Source organism: Arvicola amphibius, chromosome 6, assembly GCF_903992535.2.
Source record: "Arvicola amphibius chromosome 6, mArvAmp1.2, whole genome shotgun sequence".
In the NCBI taxonomy this organism is placed as follows: Eukaryota; Metazoa; Chordata; class Mammalia; order Rodentia; family Cricetidae; genus Arvicola; species Arvicola amphibius.
The window spans coordinates 52181866-52197967 of NC_052052.2; the positions used below are offsets into that span (position 1 = coordinate 52181866).

The 16102-nt window shown below is 40.3% G+C and overlaps 1 protein-coding gene across 1 annotated transcript; it reads left to right on the forward strand.

Moving 5' to 3' along the window:
• Positions 1 to 3247: 3247 nt before the first annotated feature.
• On the forward strand, positions 3248 to 15639 carry Eqtn (equatorin). Its single transcript, XM_042055307.1, has 8 exons — positions 3248 to 3278; positions 4446 to 4637; positions 5818 to 5904; positions 7381 to 7464; positions 8034 to 8078; positions 9205 to 9264; positions 12238 to 12391; positions 15174 to 15639. Exons 1-8 carry the CDS (start codon positions 3248 to 3250, stop codon positions 15637 to 15639), a joined length of 1119 nt encoding a protein of 372 aa, XP_041911241.1.
• The last annotated feature ends 463 nt before the right edge of the window (positions 15640 to 16102 follow it).

Genomic DNA, 16102 nt, shown 5'->3' on the forward strand with positions numbered 1-16102 from the left:
GGCTCCTACAGTTTAGAATGCTGGAAGTGCCTCTCTCCCTGTCTTTCTCGTCTCTCTCTACCCTCTGTCCTCTATGTCTTTGCTCTCTCCTTCCATTGTCTTCCCTCTCTCCACCCTCACCTCTATTACCTTTCTCTCCATCTCTCTCACGCTCTTCTCTTATCTCTCTCACTTCATTTCTCTCCTAACTCTCTATCCTCTCTCTCATCTGTCGCTCTTGCTGGTGACTCTCTCCTCTCCACTTTCTCCCCCTCTGCCTCACCTTTTTCTCTATATTCCCTCAACATGTTCCCTCACCTCTCATTGGTCTCTCTCTCTCTCTCTCTCTCTCTCTCTCTCTCTCTCTCTCTCTCTCTCTCTCTCCTCTCTCCCCTCTCTCTCTCTCCATCTGTCTGGTCTCTCATTGTCTCATCACTTCCTTTCCCTTCTTCCTAACTCCTCTCTTCTCTTTCTTGACTTCGTCTCTCATCCCTCTTTCCTCTCTTATTCTCCCTGTATTTTTTCTGTCTCTCATTTTCTCTTCTCTCTCATTTGTCTATCTCCCCTTCTCTTTTTCCCTTTTCCATCTCATCTCTCTCATTCCTCTGTTGTGGAATATTCCTTTACATTGTGTGAATATGTGTCACCGTGATTGGTTTAATAAAGAGCCTATGGCAATTAGGTGAGCAGAAATCGGTTAGTTTGGAATTCTGGGGACAGAGAGCTCTGAGAAGAAGAAAGGAGGAGGCACCAATGGAGACAGAGGGAGCAGATGGATGTGCAGGAGGAAAAGTAAAAGCCATTAGTCACATGGCAACACATAGGTGAATAGAAATGGATTAATTTAAGTTATAAAAGCTAATGGAACAAGTCTAAGTTAGAGGCTGAGTTTTCATAATTAATAAGTCTTTGTGTCATTTCTTATGAGCTGGCAACCCAAAGAAAAATCTATTTACACCTCTCTGTCCCCCTCTCCTATCTCTATCCCTCCTCCCACATCACGCTCCTCTCACCATCCTCTCTCTGTATTCCATCTCTCTTCTTTCTCTCTTCTGTGACCTTCCTTGTGCTCCCGTCCCCTCTCTTCTCTCTCCCCTCTCTCTTTCTTTTTCATTATCTTTGTTGCTGTGCCATAATCTCTATTTGCACTGTGTACTTGAATATTCCAGAGAACTACACTATTCAAAAAAATGTGACCTGATGTTGTACTTCAGGTATTTGCAGATCTGTACAAGTATATCCTTCTGCTATGTTATTAATGCACATTAGATAGAGAAGATAGAAAGAGAGAGAGATGAAGGAGAGGGAGAGGAGATAGAATAGCAGCAAGAAAAGGGAAACAAGAGGGGTGATACAGGAGAGAGAAAGAGGGGACAAAGAGAGGAGAGATACAGGAAAGGAAAGGAGAATAGAAAGGGAAGCATGCAATATAAGTGAGAGACAGTTGAAACAAGAGACGAGGAGAGAAGCGTTGAGGGTAAGGGCAGAGAAAGGTTAATAGGGAACACAGTGAGAGGTGAAAGAGGTGGGAGGCAGGAGAATAAAGTAGGAGGGAAGGAGGAAAATGGGGGATTGAGGAGAGAGTGTGTGAGAGAGGGGGAAAGAGAAGAGAGTACAGAGGGAACAGTAATGAGAGAGTGAAAAGAAAATATGAGGGGAAAGATGGGAGAGAGTGAGGAGCTAGAGAGGAAAGAGGAGAGGAGAGGAGGAGGATGTGAGATAAGGGAGAGAAAGTGGAGGCAAGAGGGAGGAGTAAAGGGAGGGGGGACTACAGAGAAGAGGGCAGGGAGAGATGAGTTGTGCATAAGAGGAGGAGGGAGGGAAGAGAGAAAAAGGTAGAGAGAGAAGATAAATGGGGAAAGAGAGAAGAGAGAGTGGAGACAAAGGAGACAGGGGAAGGAGAGAAGAGAGAAAAAGATGAGAATGTGATGAGGAGGAGCGAGAAGGAAAGATAGAGAGGAGAGACAGGGAAGAGATGATACAGAGAGGGAGACAAGGCAGAGAGGAAAGTGGGAGAAGAGAGGAAGGAGAGTTAGAAGACAGAGAAAGGGGAAGTGGAATGTAAGGAAGAGAGAAGAGAGTGGGGAGTGAGAGAAGGAGTGGGGGTAACAGTAGAGAGAGGAGAATAAAATGGGAGAAGGGCGGAATAAGAGGAAATAGAAGAGAGAAAGGAAAGAGATGGGAGAGAGGAGAGAGAAAGAAGGAGAGAGTAGAGGGGGAGAAGAGGAAGAAATGGAAGAGGAGAAAGAGCAGAGAAAGGGAAGAAGGAGTGCAGAGGGAGAAAGGGGACAGACAGGAAAGGGGCGAGAGTAGAGAGAGAAGACAGAATGAGAGAATGAAGAGAAAAGATGAGGGAGAGAGGGTGAGGAGATAGAGGGGAGAGATACAGAAGAGAGAAGAAAGGAGAATGAGAGATAAAAGGGATAGAAGGAAGGTAGGCGAGGAAGAGAGGAAAGAGATAGAGATGGGAGGGACATAGGAAAGAGAGAGAGTAGAGGGGGAAGGGGAGAGACGGGGCAAAAGAAGACAGATGAGCAGAAAGAATGAGAGATTGAGGAGTAAGAGAAAGGACATGCAGTGTTTCTGAGGATGACATCCAGGCTAACCTCTGGATGCCTGCAATGCATGTGCAGACAGATGCAAGCACACAACATGCACATGTGCATACAAAAGCTTTGAAAAACCCACTAGAAAGCCAACCTGACAAAGTAACATACTCATCTCTATTCTTTTTGTTTCTGAGACAGGATTTCTCTGTAGTTTTGAGCCTGTCCTGGAACTTGCTCTGTAGACAAGGATGGCCTTAAACTCATAGAGATCCTCCCGTCTCTGCCTTCCAAGTGCTGGGATTAAAGGTGTCGGCCACCACTGCCTGACTACTCATCTCTATTCTTGCTGAGCGTTCTTAGACTACATGCAAGCATGCTAGTCTATGTGCAAATGCTCTTATCTTACTAGTTTGTTGGGGGGAAAAACCATCGTTAACATTTGGAAAGGGTTGCTTGCTGGAGTTTGTTTCTAGTCTTTAGACCACCATTGACATGTTGGACTTGTTGATCTAAAGAAAGGCCTTATAGCAAGTCTTTTTCAAACCAGTTGATCGAGCAAGCTTTCTGTAGGCCATTTCACTGTATTGGACTTCAATGGAATAAACGTTTGAAACATAACCTTCATGGGTCAGTCAGGGCACAAATGCTGATCATACCTCTGGGTGGTCCTTCATAGGTCCTGTGTGGGCGCTGGCCATGCCACTGGATGTTCCTTCTCAATGTCGGGTGAAGACTCTGCCACGTCACCAGGCACAGTCAGCGAAGGACCACAGGTTTTACTTCACTTACGACCTCCCCCCTCACTGAAGACAAACATAAAGTCCTGCGGCGTTATGCTGTTTTTCCGGATGTTTAGGTTGTAAGTATGGATATCATCTGATGTGGAGAGGTTATCATCAATAATAATTAAAGCTAGCATACCTCATAGTTAGGTGGTCCTGTAAAAATATCAATCAGTTCTCTGTCTTTATTGTTCTTACATAAGTGATCCATGGCAATACTATTCATGCTGGAGTAACGTTTTAACTGTTAAGTATTAGATAATTTTCTCCATTAAAATGAGAAGTAGAAGTTGGATGGCATTGAAAAAAATGCATTATACAAAACAAGCATATCTTATAATGAAAATGAGTCTTAAAATAAAAAGACATTTCACAAAATTTTTCTTAAAGAATTGTAGTCAAATAGTTTATGAATGAGATTAAGATTTGAGTTTTGCTTTCTCTGACTAAGTTTTTATTTGATTTTATTTTGTTGTTGTTTTGCTTTGTTTTTAGCAGATTGTAGCTCTCCAAAACTTGTATGATGTCATTAGAAACAACCCCTAAGTTCTTAAAGTTTTCATGGCATTATCAACAAGACTGATGGATTACAATTCGTGGACCAATAACTAAAATTATTTTGTAAAAACACACTTGTTACCTTTCAAAGAAAAAAGTTTTTTTTTTTTTTTTTAAAAAAAAAAAACTTAAACCATCTTGACGCCAAGAATGAAATGGTCATAATATGGAACCACAAAGCTCTGGGCGTTTCCCTGGCATTCTGTTCCCCAGTGATGTCACAATGTCCTACTGAGTCTTTGGCCTCCTGGGCCACCAGAAGGAAGCCCTGAGGAGACAGTAGATTGCTGGATCAATCACATCTATTTACCAATGTATTTTTTATTGTTTATCTTTTTATTTGAGGTTTTTCTCCCAGACATAAGCAATCTACAGCTCAGTGCGGGACGTAAGTAAAAAAACAAACAAACAAATAAACAAAAAACCTTTAAAATTAGCCAATCAGAAGGTTGATCCTCAATTACAGAAAGTCAGAAAATCGCCATTTTTTTTTTTTTGCAGGAGGATTGAAAGTTGGAGGTGTACTATAACTTTTAAATCTCATTTGTCTCATGCTGTGTCCTGTTTTTTGTATTAGAGCACCTTGACGATACACCGTCAGATGAAGAACAGTATTACTCAGATGATGAACATATGAACAACAATGACCCTGGACATGAAGATGACAAAAATACAGAATCTAATCCTGTCATACACAAACCAAAAGAAAATGAAGGTGACACCCCTGCTAATGAGAAAAATGATCATTACTATAAAGACGTGAAACAATGTAAGTTTTTAAAGCTCTGATTGCAAGGGTTTGGTTTTTTTAGTCCTGTCTTTTAATCTCTCATCATCATTTTATTTCCCAGTTTTGAAACTCTAATTTACTTTGTAGACACTTCAGTGTGTAAAATTACAGCCTTATTTCTTACAACTTTTCACATGAGACATTACAAAATTGTATAAGACTATCTTTGCTATTAATTCTGTCTACTGTGGTCCATCAGGGCATTGTGATACTTGCTTTAGTAAAAACTAATCTAATTTGATGGTAACTAGCCAAAACTTATTTTGAGGTGTGGATCCATTTATTAAGGCTGCTGAAACAAAATGCCACAAATTAGGAGCATATAAACAATAGAAAACTATTTTCCATAGCTCTAGCGGCTGGAAGTCTAAAAGCATAGAAGAGCCAATCAAGTCAGGGCTCCATCCAAAGCAAAGGTCGAGAACCTTTCCTGCTTCCCTCAGCTGTGGTCGATAGGGTTTGCTTTCACTTGTGGAAGCCTGTTTGTGCCCTCCCCCTCTTTACGTAATATCCTCCCTGTTTCTGTGTGCAGTCTTCCCTCTTGTATAATAACATTAGTCAAACCCATCTGGGAGCACACCCTCCTCCAGTCTTCATTATATTCTCTACTGTCTCATTTTCTGAGATACTAGGATTAAGAGTTAGTGACATTTTTCCCTCACAAATTGATTTTGACATCTTATATACATAGTTCCCATAAATTTCCTCAACAATTGCTTCTCAAAGCTGTTTATCATAAGAAAATTAGTTTGACTTTTTTCCCTTATGAATTTTCAGCTTGCCCCTTGCTCCACTTCCTTTGAAAAAGAAAAAGTCTCATCTTTTTTTTTTTAATCATTATTTTTCATTAGTCAGTGGATACTTTTTTAAAGTTTAAAAATATACTATGGGGCTAGAGAGATGGCTCAGTAGTTAAGAGCATTGTCTGCTCTTCCAGAGGTCCTGAGTTCAATTCCCGGCAACCACATGGTGGCTCACAACCATCTGTAATGAGATCTGGTGCCCTCTTCTGGCCTGCAGGCATACACACAGACAGAATATTGTATACATAATAAATAAATATTAAAAAATATAAATAAAACAATAGAAATATACTATGAAGAAAAAAATAAAATGGACAATTGGTGATTGCTAACGACTTCTGATTTTCTGTTTGTAGATGTGTTCACCACACAAAACTCGAATGGCACAGACTCTGAAATATCTGTGAGTGCCACCACCAACCTCAAGTTCGCGCTGAAGAACTGTAAGTACTGAGTGCACTGTCGCTACTCCCCGTGCAAAGACCTTAGGACAAGGTCCCAGAACAGCACTGGGGAGGGGGGTGGGGCCTCAGGGTGCCCTTCTGGAGCCCATCTTGTGCTTCGGGAAGCCAGCAGAGTTACGACATCTCCTGGCTTGTTTTTTTCCTACGTTTTCTTTCACACCATTTTCTGTGAAGGCCCATGACCACCATCACAGTGACCATTCCAGAAGAGGCAGACAGTCTCTCATTTCCAAACCTCCTGTTCCCCTGTTTGCATGGAAAGAAACATTAACTAAATGTAGGATTCCAGGCTACTACTCATCTTTAGTAGACCCATATTTGTGGGATTGTTTTCTCTTTTATACTTTGAATGGTGTGAAATAGCAAAATAGTGACTCTTTCTGGCTATGGCAATTTTAATACTGGGGCAGACTCATTAATTACTAATACATTTCCTTGACAATGATGGAGCATTTGAGCATTTCCAAGTCGTGTGGCAGTCACACATTTAGGGCAAACTTAGGTAAACTACCAGGGGTATGTTGCTTGTGTAGAGCAAACGTCTTGAGTGGTGTGGGATAAGTTACAGTTAGCTGACTCTTGAGCATCCCAGACACCTCAAATTGCCTACGATATAGGTTACTGAAGACCATAGTACCCAAGCAAGAGATTCCAAAACCCCACAACTAGAGGATTGTCAACAAAGTTGGGTAGAAAAAACTTCATGCTTTCTACATATGGGCCCTGTGGGAACATTCCAGAAGAACTAGCCTATCAAATAAACGGTGAGCCCCAGGATAGCTTTCACTAACAACAAATTGCTTGCGCATTGTTACTAATGCTCCGTGGATAAACTGTGGGGATAAACTGAGGCACCTGGATGCTCTTAGGATAGATGGTTGATTGTAGCTTGGATTATTCACCTGTTTTGAGTTCTGTCTGAATATTTCTTTCAGAAATACACCCCCTTTTCTATTCTTTGTTATTAACAAATACCTGTGACGGATTTGTAGACTCTGTGGATTAATTCTGCCCCTCCCTGGAATCCCCCTTTGGTGGGGTGGTGTCCCATATGGACCTTATGCTACTATTGGTTAACTAATACAGCCCAAGCACTCAGTGGTATGACCACATGGACACATCATAAGCTGAGATCTATACTAAGGCCTGTGTGTAGGGAGCCTGCCAAAGCCAGCCAGCTTAGCCAATAGCTCACCATTGCCTCTAAAGGGCTGGGTTCTATGCTTTATCTCTCGTTCATGGAGCACAGACATATTGGTCCTATTTCAGATACTCTGTAATCACGAAAACACTATTTTCTGGTGTCTTCCTTCCTACTTTTCATTTCTGATAAAAATGATATTCTCTTCCTTTGTTCTCTCCTTGTCTTTGTTCCATTTTTAGTCTTAAAGCGTGGAAACCCCAGTATTTGGTCAGTGTTTTAATATGCTGAAAATACTTTATCTCTTTTTCTAGACAAACCCATCAACACAACGGAAAAATCATCAGAAAAATCCATCAGTGAAGAAGAAGAAAAACCTCATGAACCCTCTCGTAAACGTATACAAGGTATTAAACCTACTACACTGTATTGATATCTGGAGCATATTATTATATGACTTATGCAATTAGCTTTCACTGCTCTGAACATGACATAAGTGGCTAGCATGCCTAAAGAACCCACACTGCTCTCATTTAGAGTCATCCTGGAGTCTTTTAAGTGGCAAATATGTAAGAGTCCCTTTTCAGAGGTCCCTGACAAACCATGGGGAATATATATATATATATATAAATTCTTAGATCTAGCTAGGATAATTATGTGGTATATATGAGGTATGTTTTAACATTTTTGATGACAATGTAAAATTTTCTACTTGATTAAGGAATAAATATATCTCTGGTCACAACAATTAATGTTTCCTAAGATTATTTGAGGGAGGGTCTTGGGAGTGGGAGGCTACAAACTTGAAAATCACCATTTTATTTTCTTCCCAAGATCAGATCATTGTTCCTTATAAAGTATTTGTGAAGCTATGGCAACCCAGGATAACTCTCCTACGGTTTTTGAGGGAGTACGTATTTGTAGACAATAGATTCTCACCCATTACCCCTGTTATCTCTTTAAACAGCATCAACCCCCAATGTGCCTGCATTTTGGACAATGCTAGCTAAAGGTAAATTTATGCAGTTAGGTAACTGGGGAAATGTTCCTAACATTTATATTGATGTTAATTTTCTAACATTTTATATAGAAACACAAGACCAGTCTAAATATTTCTAGCAATAATTAATAAGTTCATGTTTACTGCCCCTTGCAATAGCAACTGTAATATGCAGAGAAATGATAAAGTTGCAGTTCTGATTCACCCAGATGTATATCCTCCTACAACTGTTAGAGTCTAGAGCATATCTTAAAATCAGAGAGAACACTTGCTGCTCTAGTGGCGTTGGTTCTTTTGTCCTCGTATTGCAACTATCATGATCTTCCTATTTTATAGCTTTCACTCCAGAAACAGATGAGCCCAGATCAAAAACCATTTACCTAAGTACATTATGCAGCATTTTTAGCAATTCTTTTACCCAGTGTGGTCCCTCCATGTTTGGGACAGCATGTGTATAAACACACAGACATGCACATCTAAGCAATGCACACAAAAGTGTAAAGTATCAATGTATATTTGTGCATGAAGACAATGTGTGTAGCATAACTACACAAGCACACATGCACAATACAATGCAAGGATCCATCTATGCATGCATATATTCTGCACAGATACAGAAGGACATATTAACATATGTAATGTAGGTGTCATATATGTGCATTATAAAATGAAATATTCATCATATTCACTCAATTATTATTTGTATATTGTGTATTTACAATAAATATTATCTACTCAAGACTAAGATTTCTGTTAACCTAAAATCAGTATTTGTAGAACCTTCAAGATCATTTTTCGATATTGGCACAGTTTCAAATATTTTTAGTTGCCTAACAGGTGACTGACAATCATACCTTGAACTGGCCCCTAAGTATAGTATTAAGTGGTTTGTTAATAAATACTATGTTAAATAAACACTAAGTATTTAAAATATACTAAGTACTATGATGGACCTTACAGGAAATAGGAGTGTATTAGTAAGCTCTTTTGAACGTAAGTTATAGAGATGGTCCCTTTACAAAACAATACTACAATGAATAATAACAGCCTTCATATATTATACACACACTTTTGTATACTTGCAAAAATTTAGTAGTAAGTGAATGTTACTTATAACATCAACATACTGTCTTAACAGTTATAAGTGACACCTCAGTGAACATGGATGATAAAGATCAATTCTATCAAGCAATTCCAGGTAAGAAGAAAGTACTTCAGTTAACAGATACATAAATATCACCTATATTTTAGTGGTTGCATTGTGAAACAATTTCTTATAGCAAGGGTAGTGAGAGTATGTGGGAGACTGTTGATGGTTAATGCCACATCAAAAGGACATTGACTCCATTAGACAAATTATACTTCTCAAGTATTCTTGTTGCCTCTTTACCAATGACTATTATCATCTCCTTTTCTTCTGACTTACAAAGTTGAAACAGATTAAGATAGATAAGTAAATAATAGATACAATATATAGCCTTTTAAAAATGGGCTTTACTTTAAAGTTTTAAATGTAAAGAAAACAATAGCAAAAGTACAGAGTGCCCTTATCCCATTCATTTTTTAACGTTAAGATTGTGTGTGTGTGTGTGTGTGTGTGTGTGTGTGTGTGTACCACATGTGTGCAGGTGCTTGTGGAGACCAGAAGAGGGTGTCAGGTCCCCTGGAACTGAAGTTACAGGTGGCTGTGAGCCTCCTAACTTAGGTATGAAGAACCAAACTCCTAATTTGAATGGAAAGTTGTATTAAAAGGCAATGTTTTAAATTTTGTGGCACCTGCACAACCTGAGTTTGGGGATTAAAGAACACATAGAGACATGGGTCACTCTTGAAGCAAGAATGCCAATTTTATTGTGTTCCAGGACAGCTTATATAGGGTTCTCCTTGATTAGTGGCCACACCCTAGCTCTTAAGATTTTCTATTGCCAGCCCACCAGAAAGCACTTTCTTGTTATCAGGAACTCATGAGGGTTTCGTGCTCAGAGCAGGTGCAAGCATAGGAAAACAAGTTGTTTACTCCACCAGGCAAGAGGTCATAGAAAGTTCAGGGTTTGAGGGTCTGCAGTCCCTAACAAATGTTTCTCAAACCCCTTGTCCTACAAATAAATAATTGGAAAACAGATATATTTGGTGGCATATCTGACATCCATATGCTCGGTTCTGTAATGAATTATTTGACAAATGTAGCTCTTGCCTTGAGCTGCTTTAAGAAAATGGAAAGTCTTTTATATGCAGGTATGACAAATAGCAAGTCACCTTAGAAATACATTGTCCTCTCTCTACTTGGTATTTAAATGATTGAACTTGGAGCTGACTGGTTTTCTACCATTTATTGAGGACACACTATATATTGGGTATTCTGATGTTTTAGTCACATGTCAGTTCTCCCACCAACTCTATTTTATGAAGAAATTGAGGCATAAAGCAAAAGCCATCCCAAACCTGCAGTTAACTTTCTATAACTTCCAGTGGTTAGACATTGTTAAGGCTTCTCTGGTTCTGACCTTGACTTCGATAAATGTAATGTGTTAGGAAGAGTAAGGGATCTGTAGGAAAGGGAGACTGAGGCAGACTTCAAATATCCTTTTGATGTTTCCTGTCTTGATCACCCATCCCAAATAACCCACACAGAGGCATATTACAAATTATAAATGCTCGGCTGATAGCTCAGGCTTATTACTAGCTAACTCTTACATTTAAATTAACCCATTTCTATTAATCCATGTATTGCCACATGGCTTATGTCTTTACCTGTCCTCTATTATGTCTTGCTTCCTGGGAGGCTAACTGGCATCTCTTCAAACTCTGCTCTTCTTCCCAAATTCCTCTGTCTCTGCTGTTCCACCTATACTTCCTGCCCAGCTATCGTCTGTCAACTTTTTATTAACCAATGAGAGCCATACATATTCACATTGTAGGAAATAATTGTTACACAGCAGTCCTTTGTTAGGAGAGACCTAGGCAGCCATGAGGAAGTCCAGACAGAGGATGTGGCTTGATTTCTAGGAGACAAGACAGTAGCTAGAGGATCTATGAGTTAACTCCAAGAGCATACCTACTTATAAAGACTTTTGGGAGCTGAGTTCCAGGATGACCAGAGCTATAAAGTTAGATCCCATCTCAGGGGGAAAAAAGACTTTAGGGGGGCAGTTCATTTTAATATAATCTACTTGATTATTCCAAAATGTGCCTCAAAGTCATATAACATTCATTGATAACTGTACACATTTCATTACACTTGCTTTAAGATCTCTTTGTTGGTATTAGGGACAGAACCTAGACCTTTCAACATACTAGCAAGAGCTCTGCTTGGCTATATCCCAAGCACAATAATTAGAATATTTAAAAGTCTGAGAATATTGACATGGAAATCTATATCTGTCATTGATTATTACCTAAATATTACCTAGAAAGTAATGAAGGCCCTTGGAACACTGAGTGGGCATGGGAGAACTGTGAGAAGGGAAGTTTCAATATTAAATATATTTTAAGTCAGATGTGTTCTCATAAATACCCAAAATCTGACATTAAAGAAACATTTCAATCAGTTTTTTATTAGATTCTTGATGTCTCTGGAGCCAGATGTGATTTTGTTATTTAACTCATTTCAGGAATCTAAAGAGTTTTTTCTTTTTAAAGAATTTCTACTTCTTTTTGTAACATCAGGAGCACTGAGTTTAATGGTCTCAGTAACAAAATGGCGATCTTACCTCTTAAGCCTTCTGAAGGAAACCACAAAGTTCAAAGGAATAACCAGCGTGTGCCCAACAGCAGGGCATGCACCTTTCCTTTCTGAAGAACCAGTGCCTTGCAAATTGTTCCAATAACCTTTTCAGAGACAATAAGATACTTGGAATGATTTCTAGCAAAGCCAAGAAGAAAGGCTGCGACATAAAAATTTCATCATGGGTAGGTTGGGCTAAAAACCATGTTCTGATTAGTAGAAGATTTGCAAACTTTTGTGAATGTATACAGTGAAATTAAGCACAGTTACTCCAAGATTGCTATGAGGACTGGAGAGAAAATCTGTGTATGTGGATGGGAAAATAGTGGCCTTCTCTTTGCCATTGTCTGGGGTAGGAAAGTGAGCTGCGGATGCTGCAGACAGATTCCTCGAGGAAAACATGCACGACGCTCAATTTTCCATTGCGTTTTCTTTCTCTCCTCCCAGGCTCTGATTTGAACACTACCAGCAAAGACAAGCTGTCCGAGCTAGAGGAGGCCAAGATCAAATTAATGCTGGGGATCTCACTGATGACCCTTATCCTCTTAATTCCCCTCTTGATATTTTGTTTTGCCACGCTGTACAAATTGAGAACACTAAGGTAATCCTCCTGGCCTTAGTGGTTTAGTGGTCCATGGTGTCACGCTCTCCTGTCTCCAACCTTTAGTGGGTTGGGAGGAATATGTACCCTCCTCAGTAATGTGTAAGACATTCAGTGTGGATCCACTTCCTCTGTGCATTATAAAAATGGGCCCTATTTCAGGAAATGTCTTGCTGTTTTTACCGCCAGTATTTTATTTTATTTTATTTTTTTAAGGTTTGTACATATTTTCTTCTAAACTTTTAATAGTTGCAGCTTCCTTCTGAGTTCATTCTTCAATGTGATATGAGAAAGGATTAGATTCTGTTCATTTGGATCTAGAGATCCAATTGTCACAGAACCGTTTGTTGAAAAGAGAGTCCTTCCCCATCTTGACACCTTTATCAGCTCTCACTGGGCCATAGATGCTTCACTTTAGTGGTTCTTAATTCAAAATGCCACTTGAAGGGCCCCGAGAGGATCTTTGCTTCCCCCTGAAACCTCACAGGCTGGGCCTCCACAATCTGCACTGCTCTCTGCCTTCTTACCTTCCAAGCGCTCACAGAGCAACCCAGGAAGCACTGAGTACTCAGTGGGTCTTCAGGCCCAAGTTCTTCCACAATTCTCCCCCAAACGTGGTCGGGTCTCACACAGCAGTACCCTCTGTCTTGGTACTGATAACTCAAACACCATGACCAAAAGCAACTTGGGGAGGAAAGGGGTTAACAACTCTCAGGTCACACTCCATCACTGGGGAAAATCAGGAGAAGGAGTTAAACAGGAAAGGGACCTAGAGGAAGGGGCTGATGTAGAGCTATTGGAGGAGAGTTGCTTATTGGCTTACTCAGCTTGCTTTCTGTTACACTCAGGACCAACAGCCCAGGGATGGCCTCACCCACACTGGGCTGGGCTCCACCACATCAATCACTAATTAAGAAAATGCTCTATAGGCTTGCCTGCAGCCTGGTCTTATGGTGGCATTTTCTCAAACATGGCTACCACATGACTTAAGGTATATGTATGTAGCTGGATGACTCTATACTTGGGCTGTACCAGGATATTCTCTGGCCATACATGTGGTCCCTGCATTGTTAGTGAAGACGCTCATTTTCATTTTTGAGGTATCCCTGACTTAGAGAACAAATTCCCCAATTGATACAGAAGCTTGGATGCTTCTGGTATGTAGATTTCCACCCTATAGATGGTTATCACATTTCTGCTTCTGACTGGGATTATTCAAGATTAGCTTCCCCACACTCAGAGTCCTTCGGTCACTGAACAGAAAGAAGTGTCAAACATAAGGGACACGGTGCTTCTGGCATTCTCTTGCCTGAAGGAAGCCTGCAGCCCCTTCTCAACTCTGCTTGCACTCAGACATCTCTGGCCTTTGAGAGCTAGCACACTTGTTCAGAGGCCCTACAGGCTGCATCGAGCTGGATGCTATGTACCTAAACATTCGATCCTTGTTGGCGTTGAGAAAGGGTCGAAGAGGAGGACCGTGCAAGTGGTTCCAGGTTAGTGCTGAGGCTGGAGCTTTTACCGCCAGTATTTTAAATAGTCACAAATAGACTCACAGTTGATTAGGAAGGATATACAGACTTCAGACAATGCTTCCTGGCTCTACATCCCTACCAAATAACCCTGGAGTACAAACGCCATTTATTCTCTTCTAATTAACTCATTTGCTTGGGATTTAACATTTAAATTTTTTGTAGCCTTGCTTAAGACCTTGAAAGAAACAGAAAATCTGCCATTTTTACACCTTGAGGCCTAGATATTTGTCTTAAACAATCATTTCTTACAAAAAATAAGACTCCTAACCGTGTGACGTGGGTGTCCCTGACTCTCTTGCCTGCTCTTGGGATCCTCTTCCTCCTACTGGGTTGCTTCATTCAGTCTTTTTTTTTTTTGGTTTTTCGAGACAGGGTTTCTCTGTGGCTTTGGAGCCTGTCCTGGAGCTAGCTCTTGTAGACCAGGCTGGTCTCGAACTCACAGAGATCCGCCTGCCTCTGCCTCCCGAGTGCTGGGATTAAAGGCGTGCGCCACCACCGCCCGGCTCATTCAGTCTTGATAGAAGGGTTTACGCCTAGATTTGTTGTAACGTGTTATGCCATGGTTAGTTGCTGTCCCTGGGAGACTTGCTCTTTTTCTGAAGGGAAAAGGTACAGTGGATCTGAGGGAAAGGGGAGGTGGGGAGAACTGGGTGGGGTAGAGTGGGGGAAGGCTGCACTGGGAAGTATTGTATGAAAGAATAATAAAGAAAAAGAATTTTATATTAACATTTATATTTATATAAATAATTATACTCACACATATATACATATATAAATTTCCATTTGAACCTGAAAGCCTGGACTCTTTACAACCTTTTTTGGACAGTATCATAAATTAAAGCTCCACAGAATTACTTTTTAATCTTCACCATTATCATTAATTTTATTCTTTGACTATGGTGCTTTGATGAGGTACTTCTCCGACACATTAAACCTGTAATACTAAATGTTTGTTTCCCTAATTCAGCTCATTTTATGTTTCTTGTTAAACCTTTATTAATTAAAGCAACCTTTAGTGTTGGCTTTTAAATTCTAATACTGAAGTTTGAGACAGGCTGCATACATCAGGCATTTGTGGTTCATTTACACAAGGACTGAGTACAGTACAACTACAATGGGAGAGAAGCTGGACTTTCTGCATTCCTTAGCTAATACATTGGGCAGCATCCGTCTCTAGTTAACTGCTCTGATCTGAGTTACAAGTGTGCATGTCTAAGGACAACTCCTGATGTGTGTTCTCCCCTTTCTAGTGAAAAAAGCTTTGGCACTCAATACTCTGTCAACCCGGAGCTGGCGACTCTGTCTTACTTCCACCCATCTGAAGGCATATCTGATACATCTTATTCCAGGAGTGCCGACAGCAGCACGTATTGGGGCAACACAACTTCAAACTTGAAACAATCCAGAACAAAAAAGTCAAAATTGAAATCTATGGATTATTCTGCGGATTCTGATCAAACAGCCTTAAACGAGGAAGAAACAACTTTCCTTCCACCTGAGGAGTCAGCCTTCCTTCTGCCCGAGGAGCCAGACTTACTTCCGCCAGAGGAGCCAGACTTACTTCCGCCGGAGGAGCCAACCTTCCTTCCTTCCCAGGAGCTGGGTGAGCAACCTGTCAGCAAGAACGTCCCTGTGAAGGAAAGGAGTGAGGAGCCCATGGTTGGTGAGGTGACCACTGAGGAGCCTTTGGTTGAGGAGCAGCAAATCACTGAGTAAATAACTTTAATTCTTTGGTTATATATATAAATATATATAAAGATCTTTGTGTCTCACATAAATATCTTAATTTTGAAACTACAAATTTCAGAGACATCTAAGTTTTCTGACGGCCTAAGGGCATGTTCAATAAAAACAATCACGCTTATTATTTGTTATAAGAATTATTTAAAAGGAAATGTACAAGGAAATAATTTAAGGGAAACTCATCAAATAGAAACAATGCTGGAGACTAGGTTATGAAAGGTACTCATGGAAGTGGCTCACTGATAGACCACTTGACTAACACACCCAAGACCTCCTTGGAGCCATCAATCCACCCAGCCATTGTTCAATAAAAATCCATACTTAAGGTGGTTCATCTTTCAGTGAGGGCATTTCCATCTTTACCTTCACCTGTGCCTGGATACTACCATCTACATCAAAGCAAAAAATCCTCTGGCTTGTTTCATTAGCTACACGG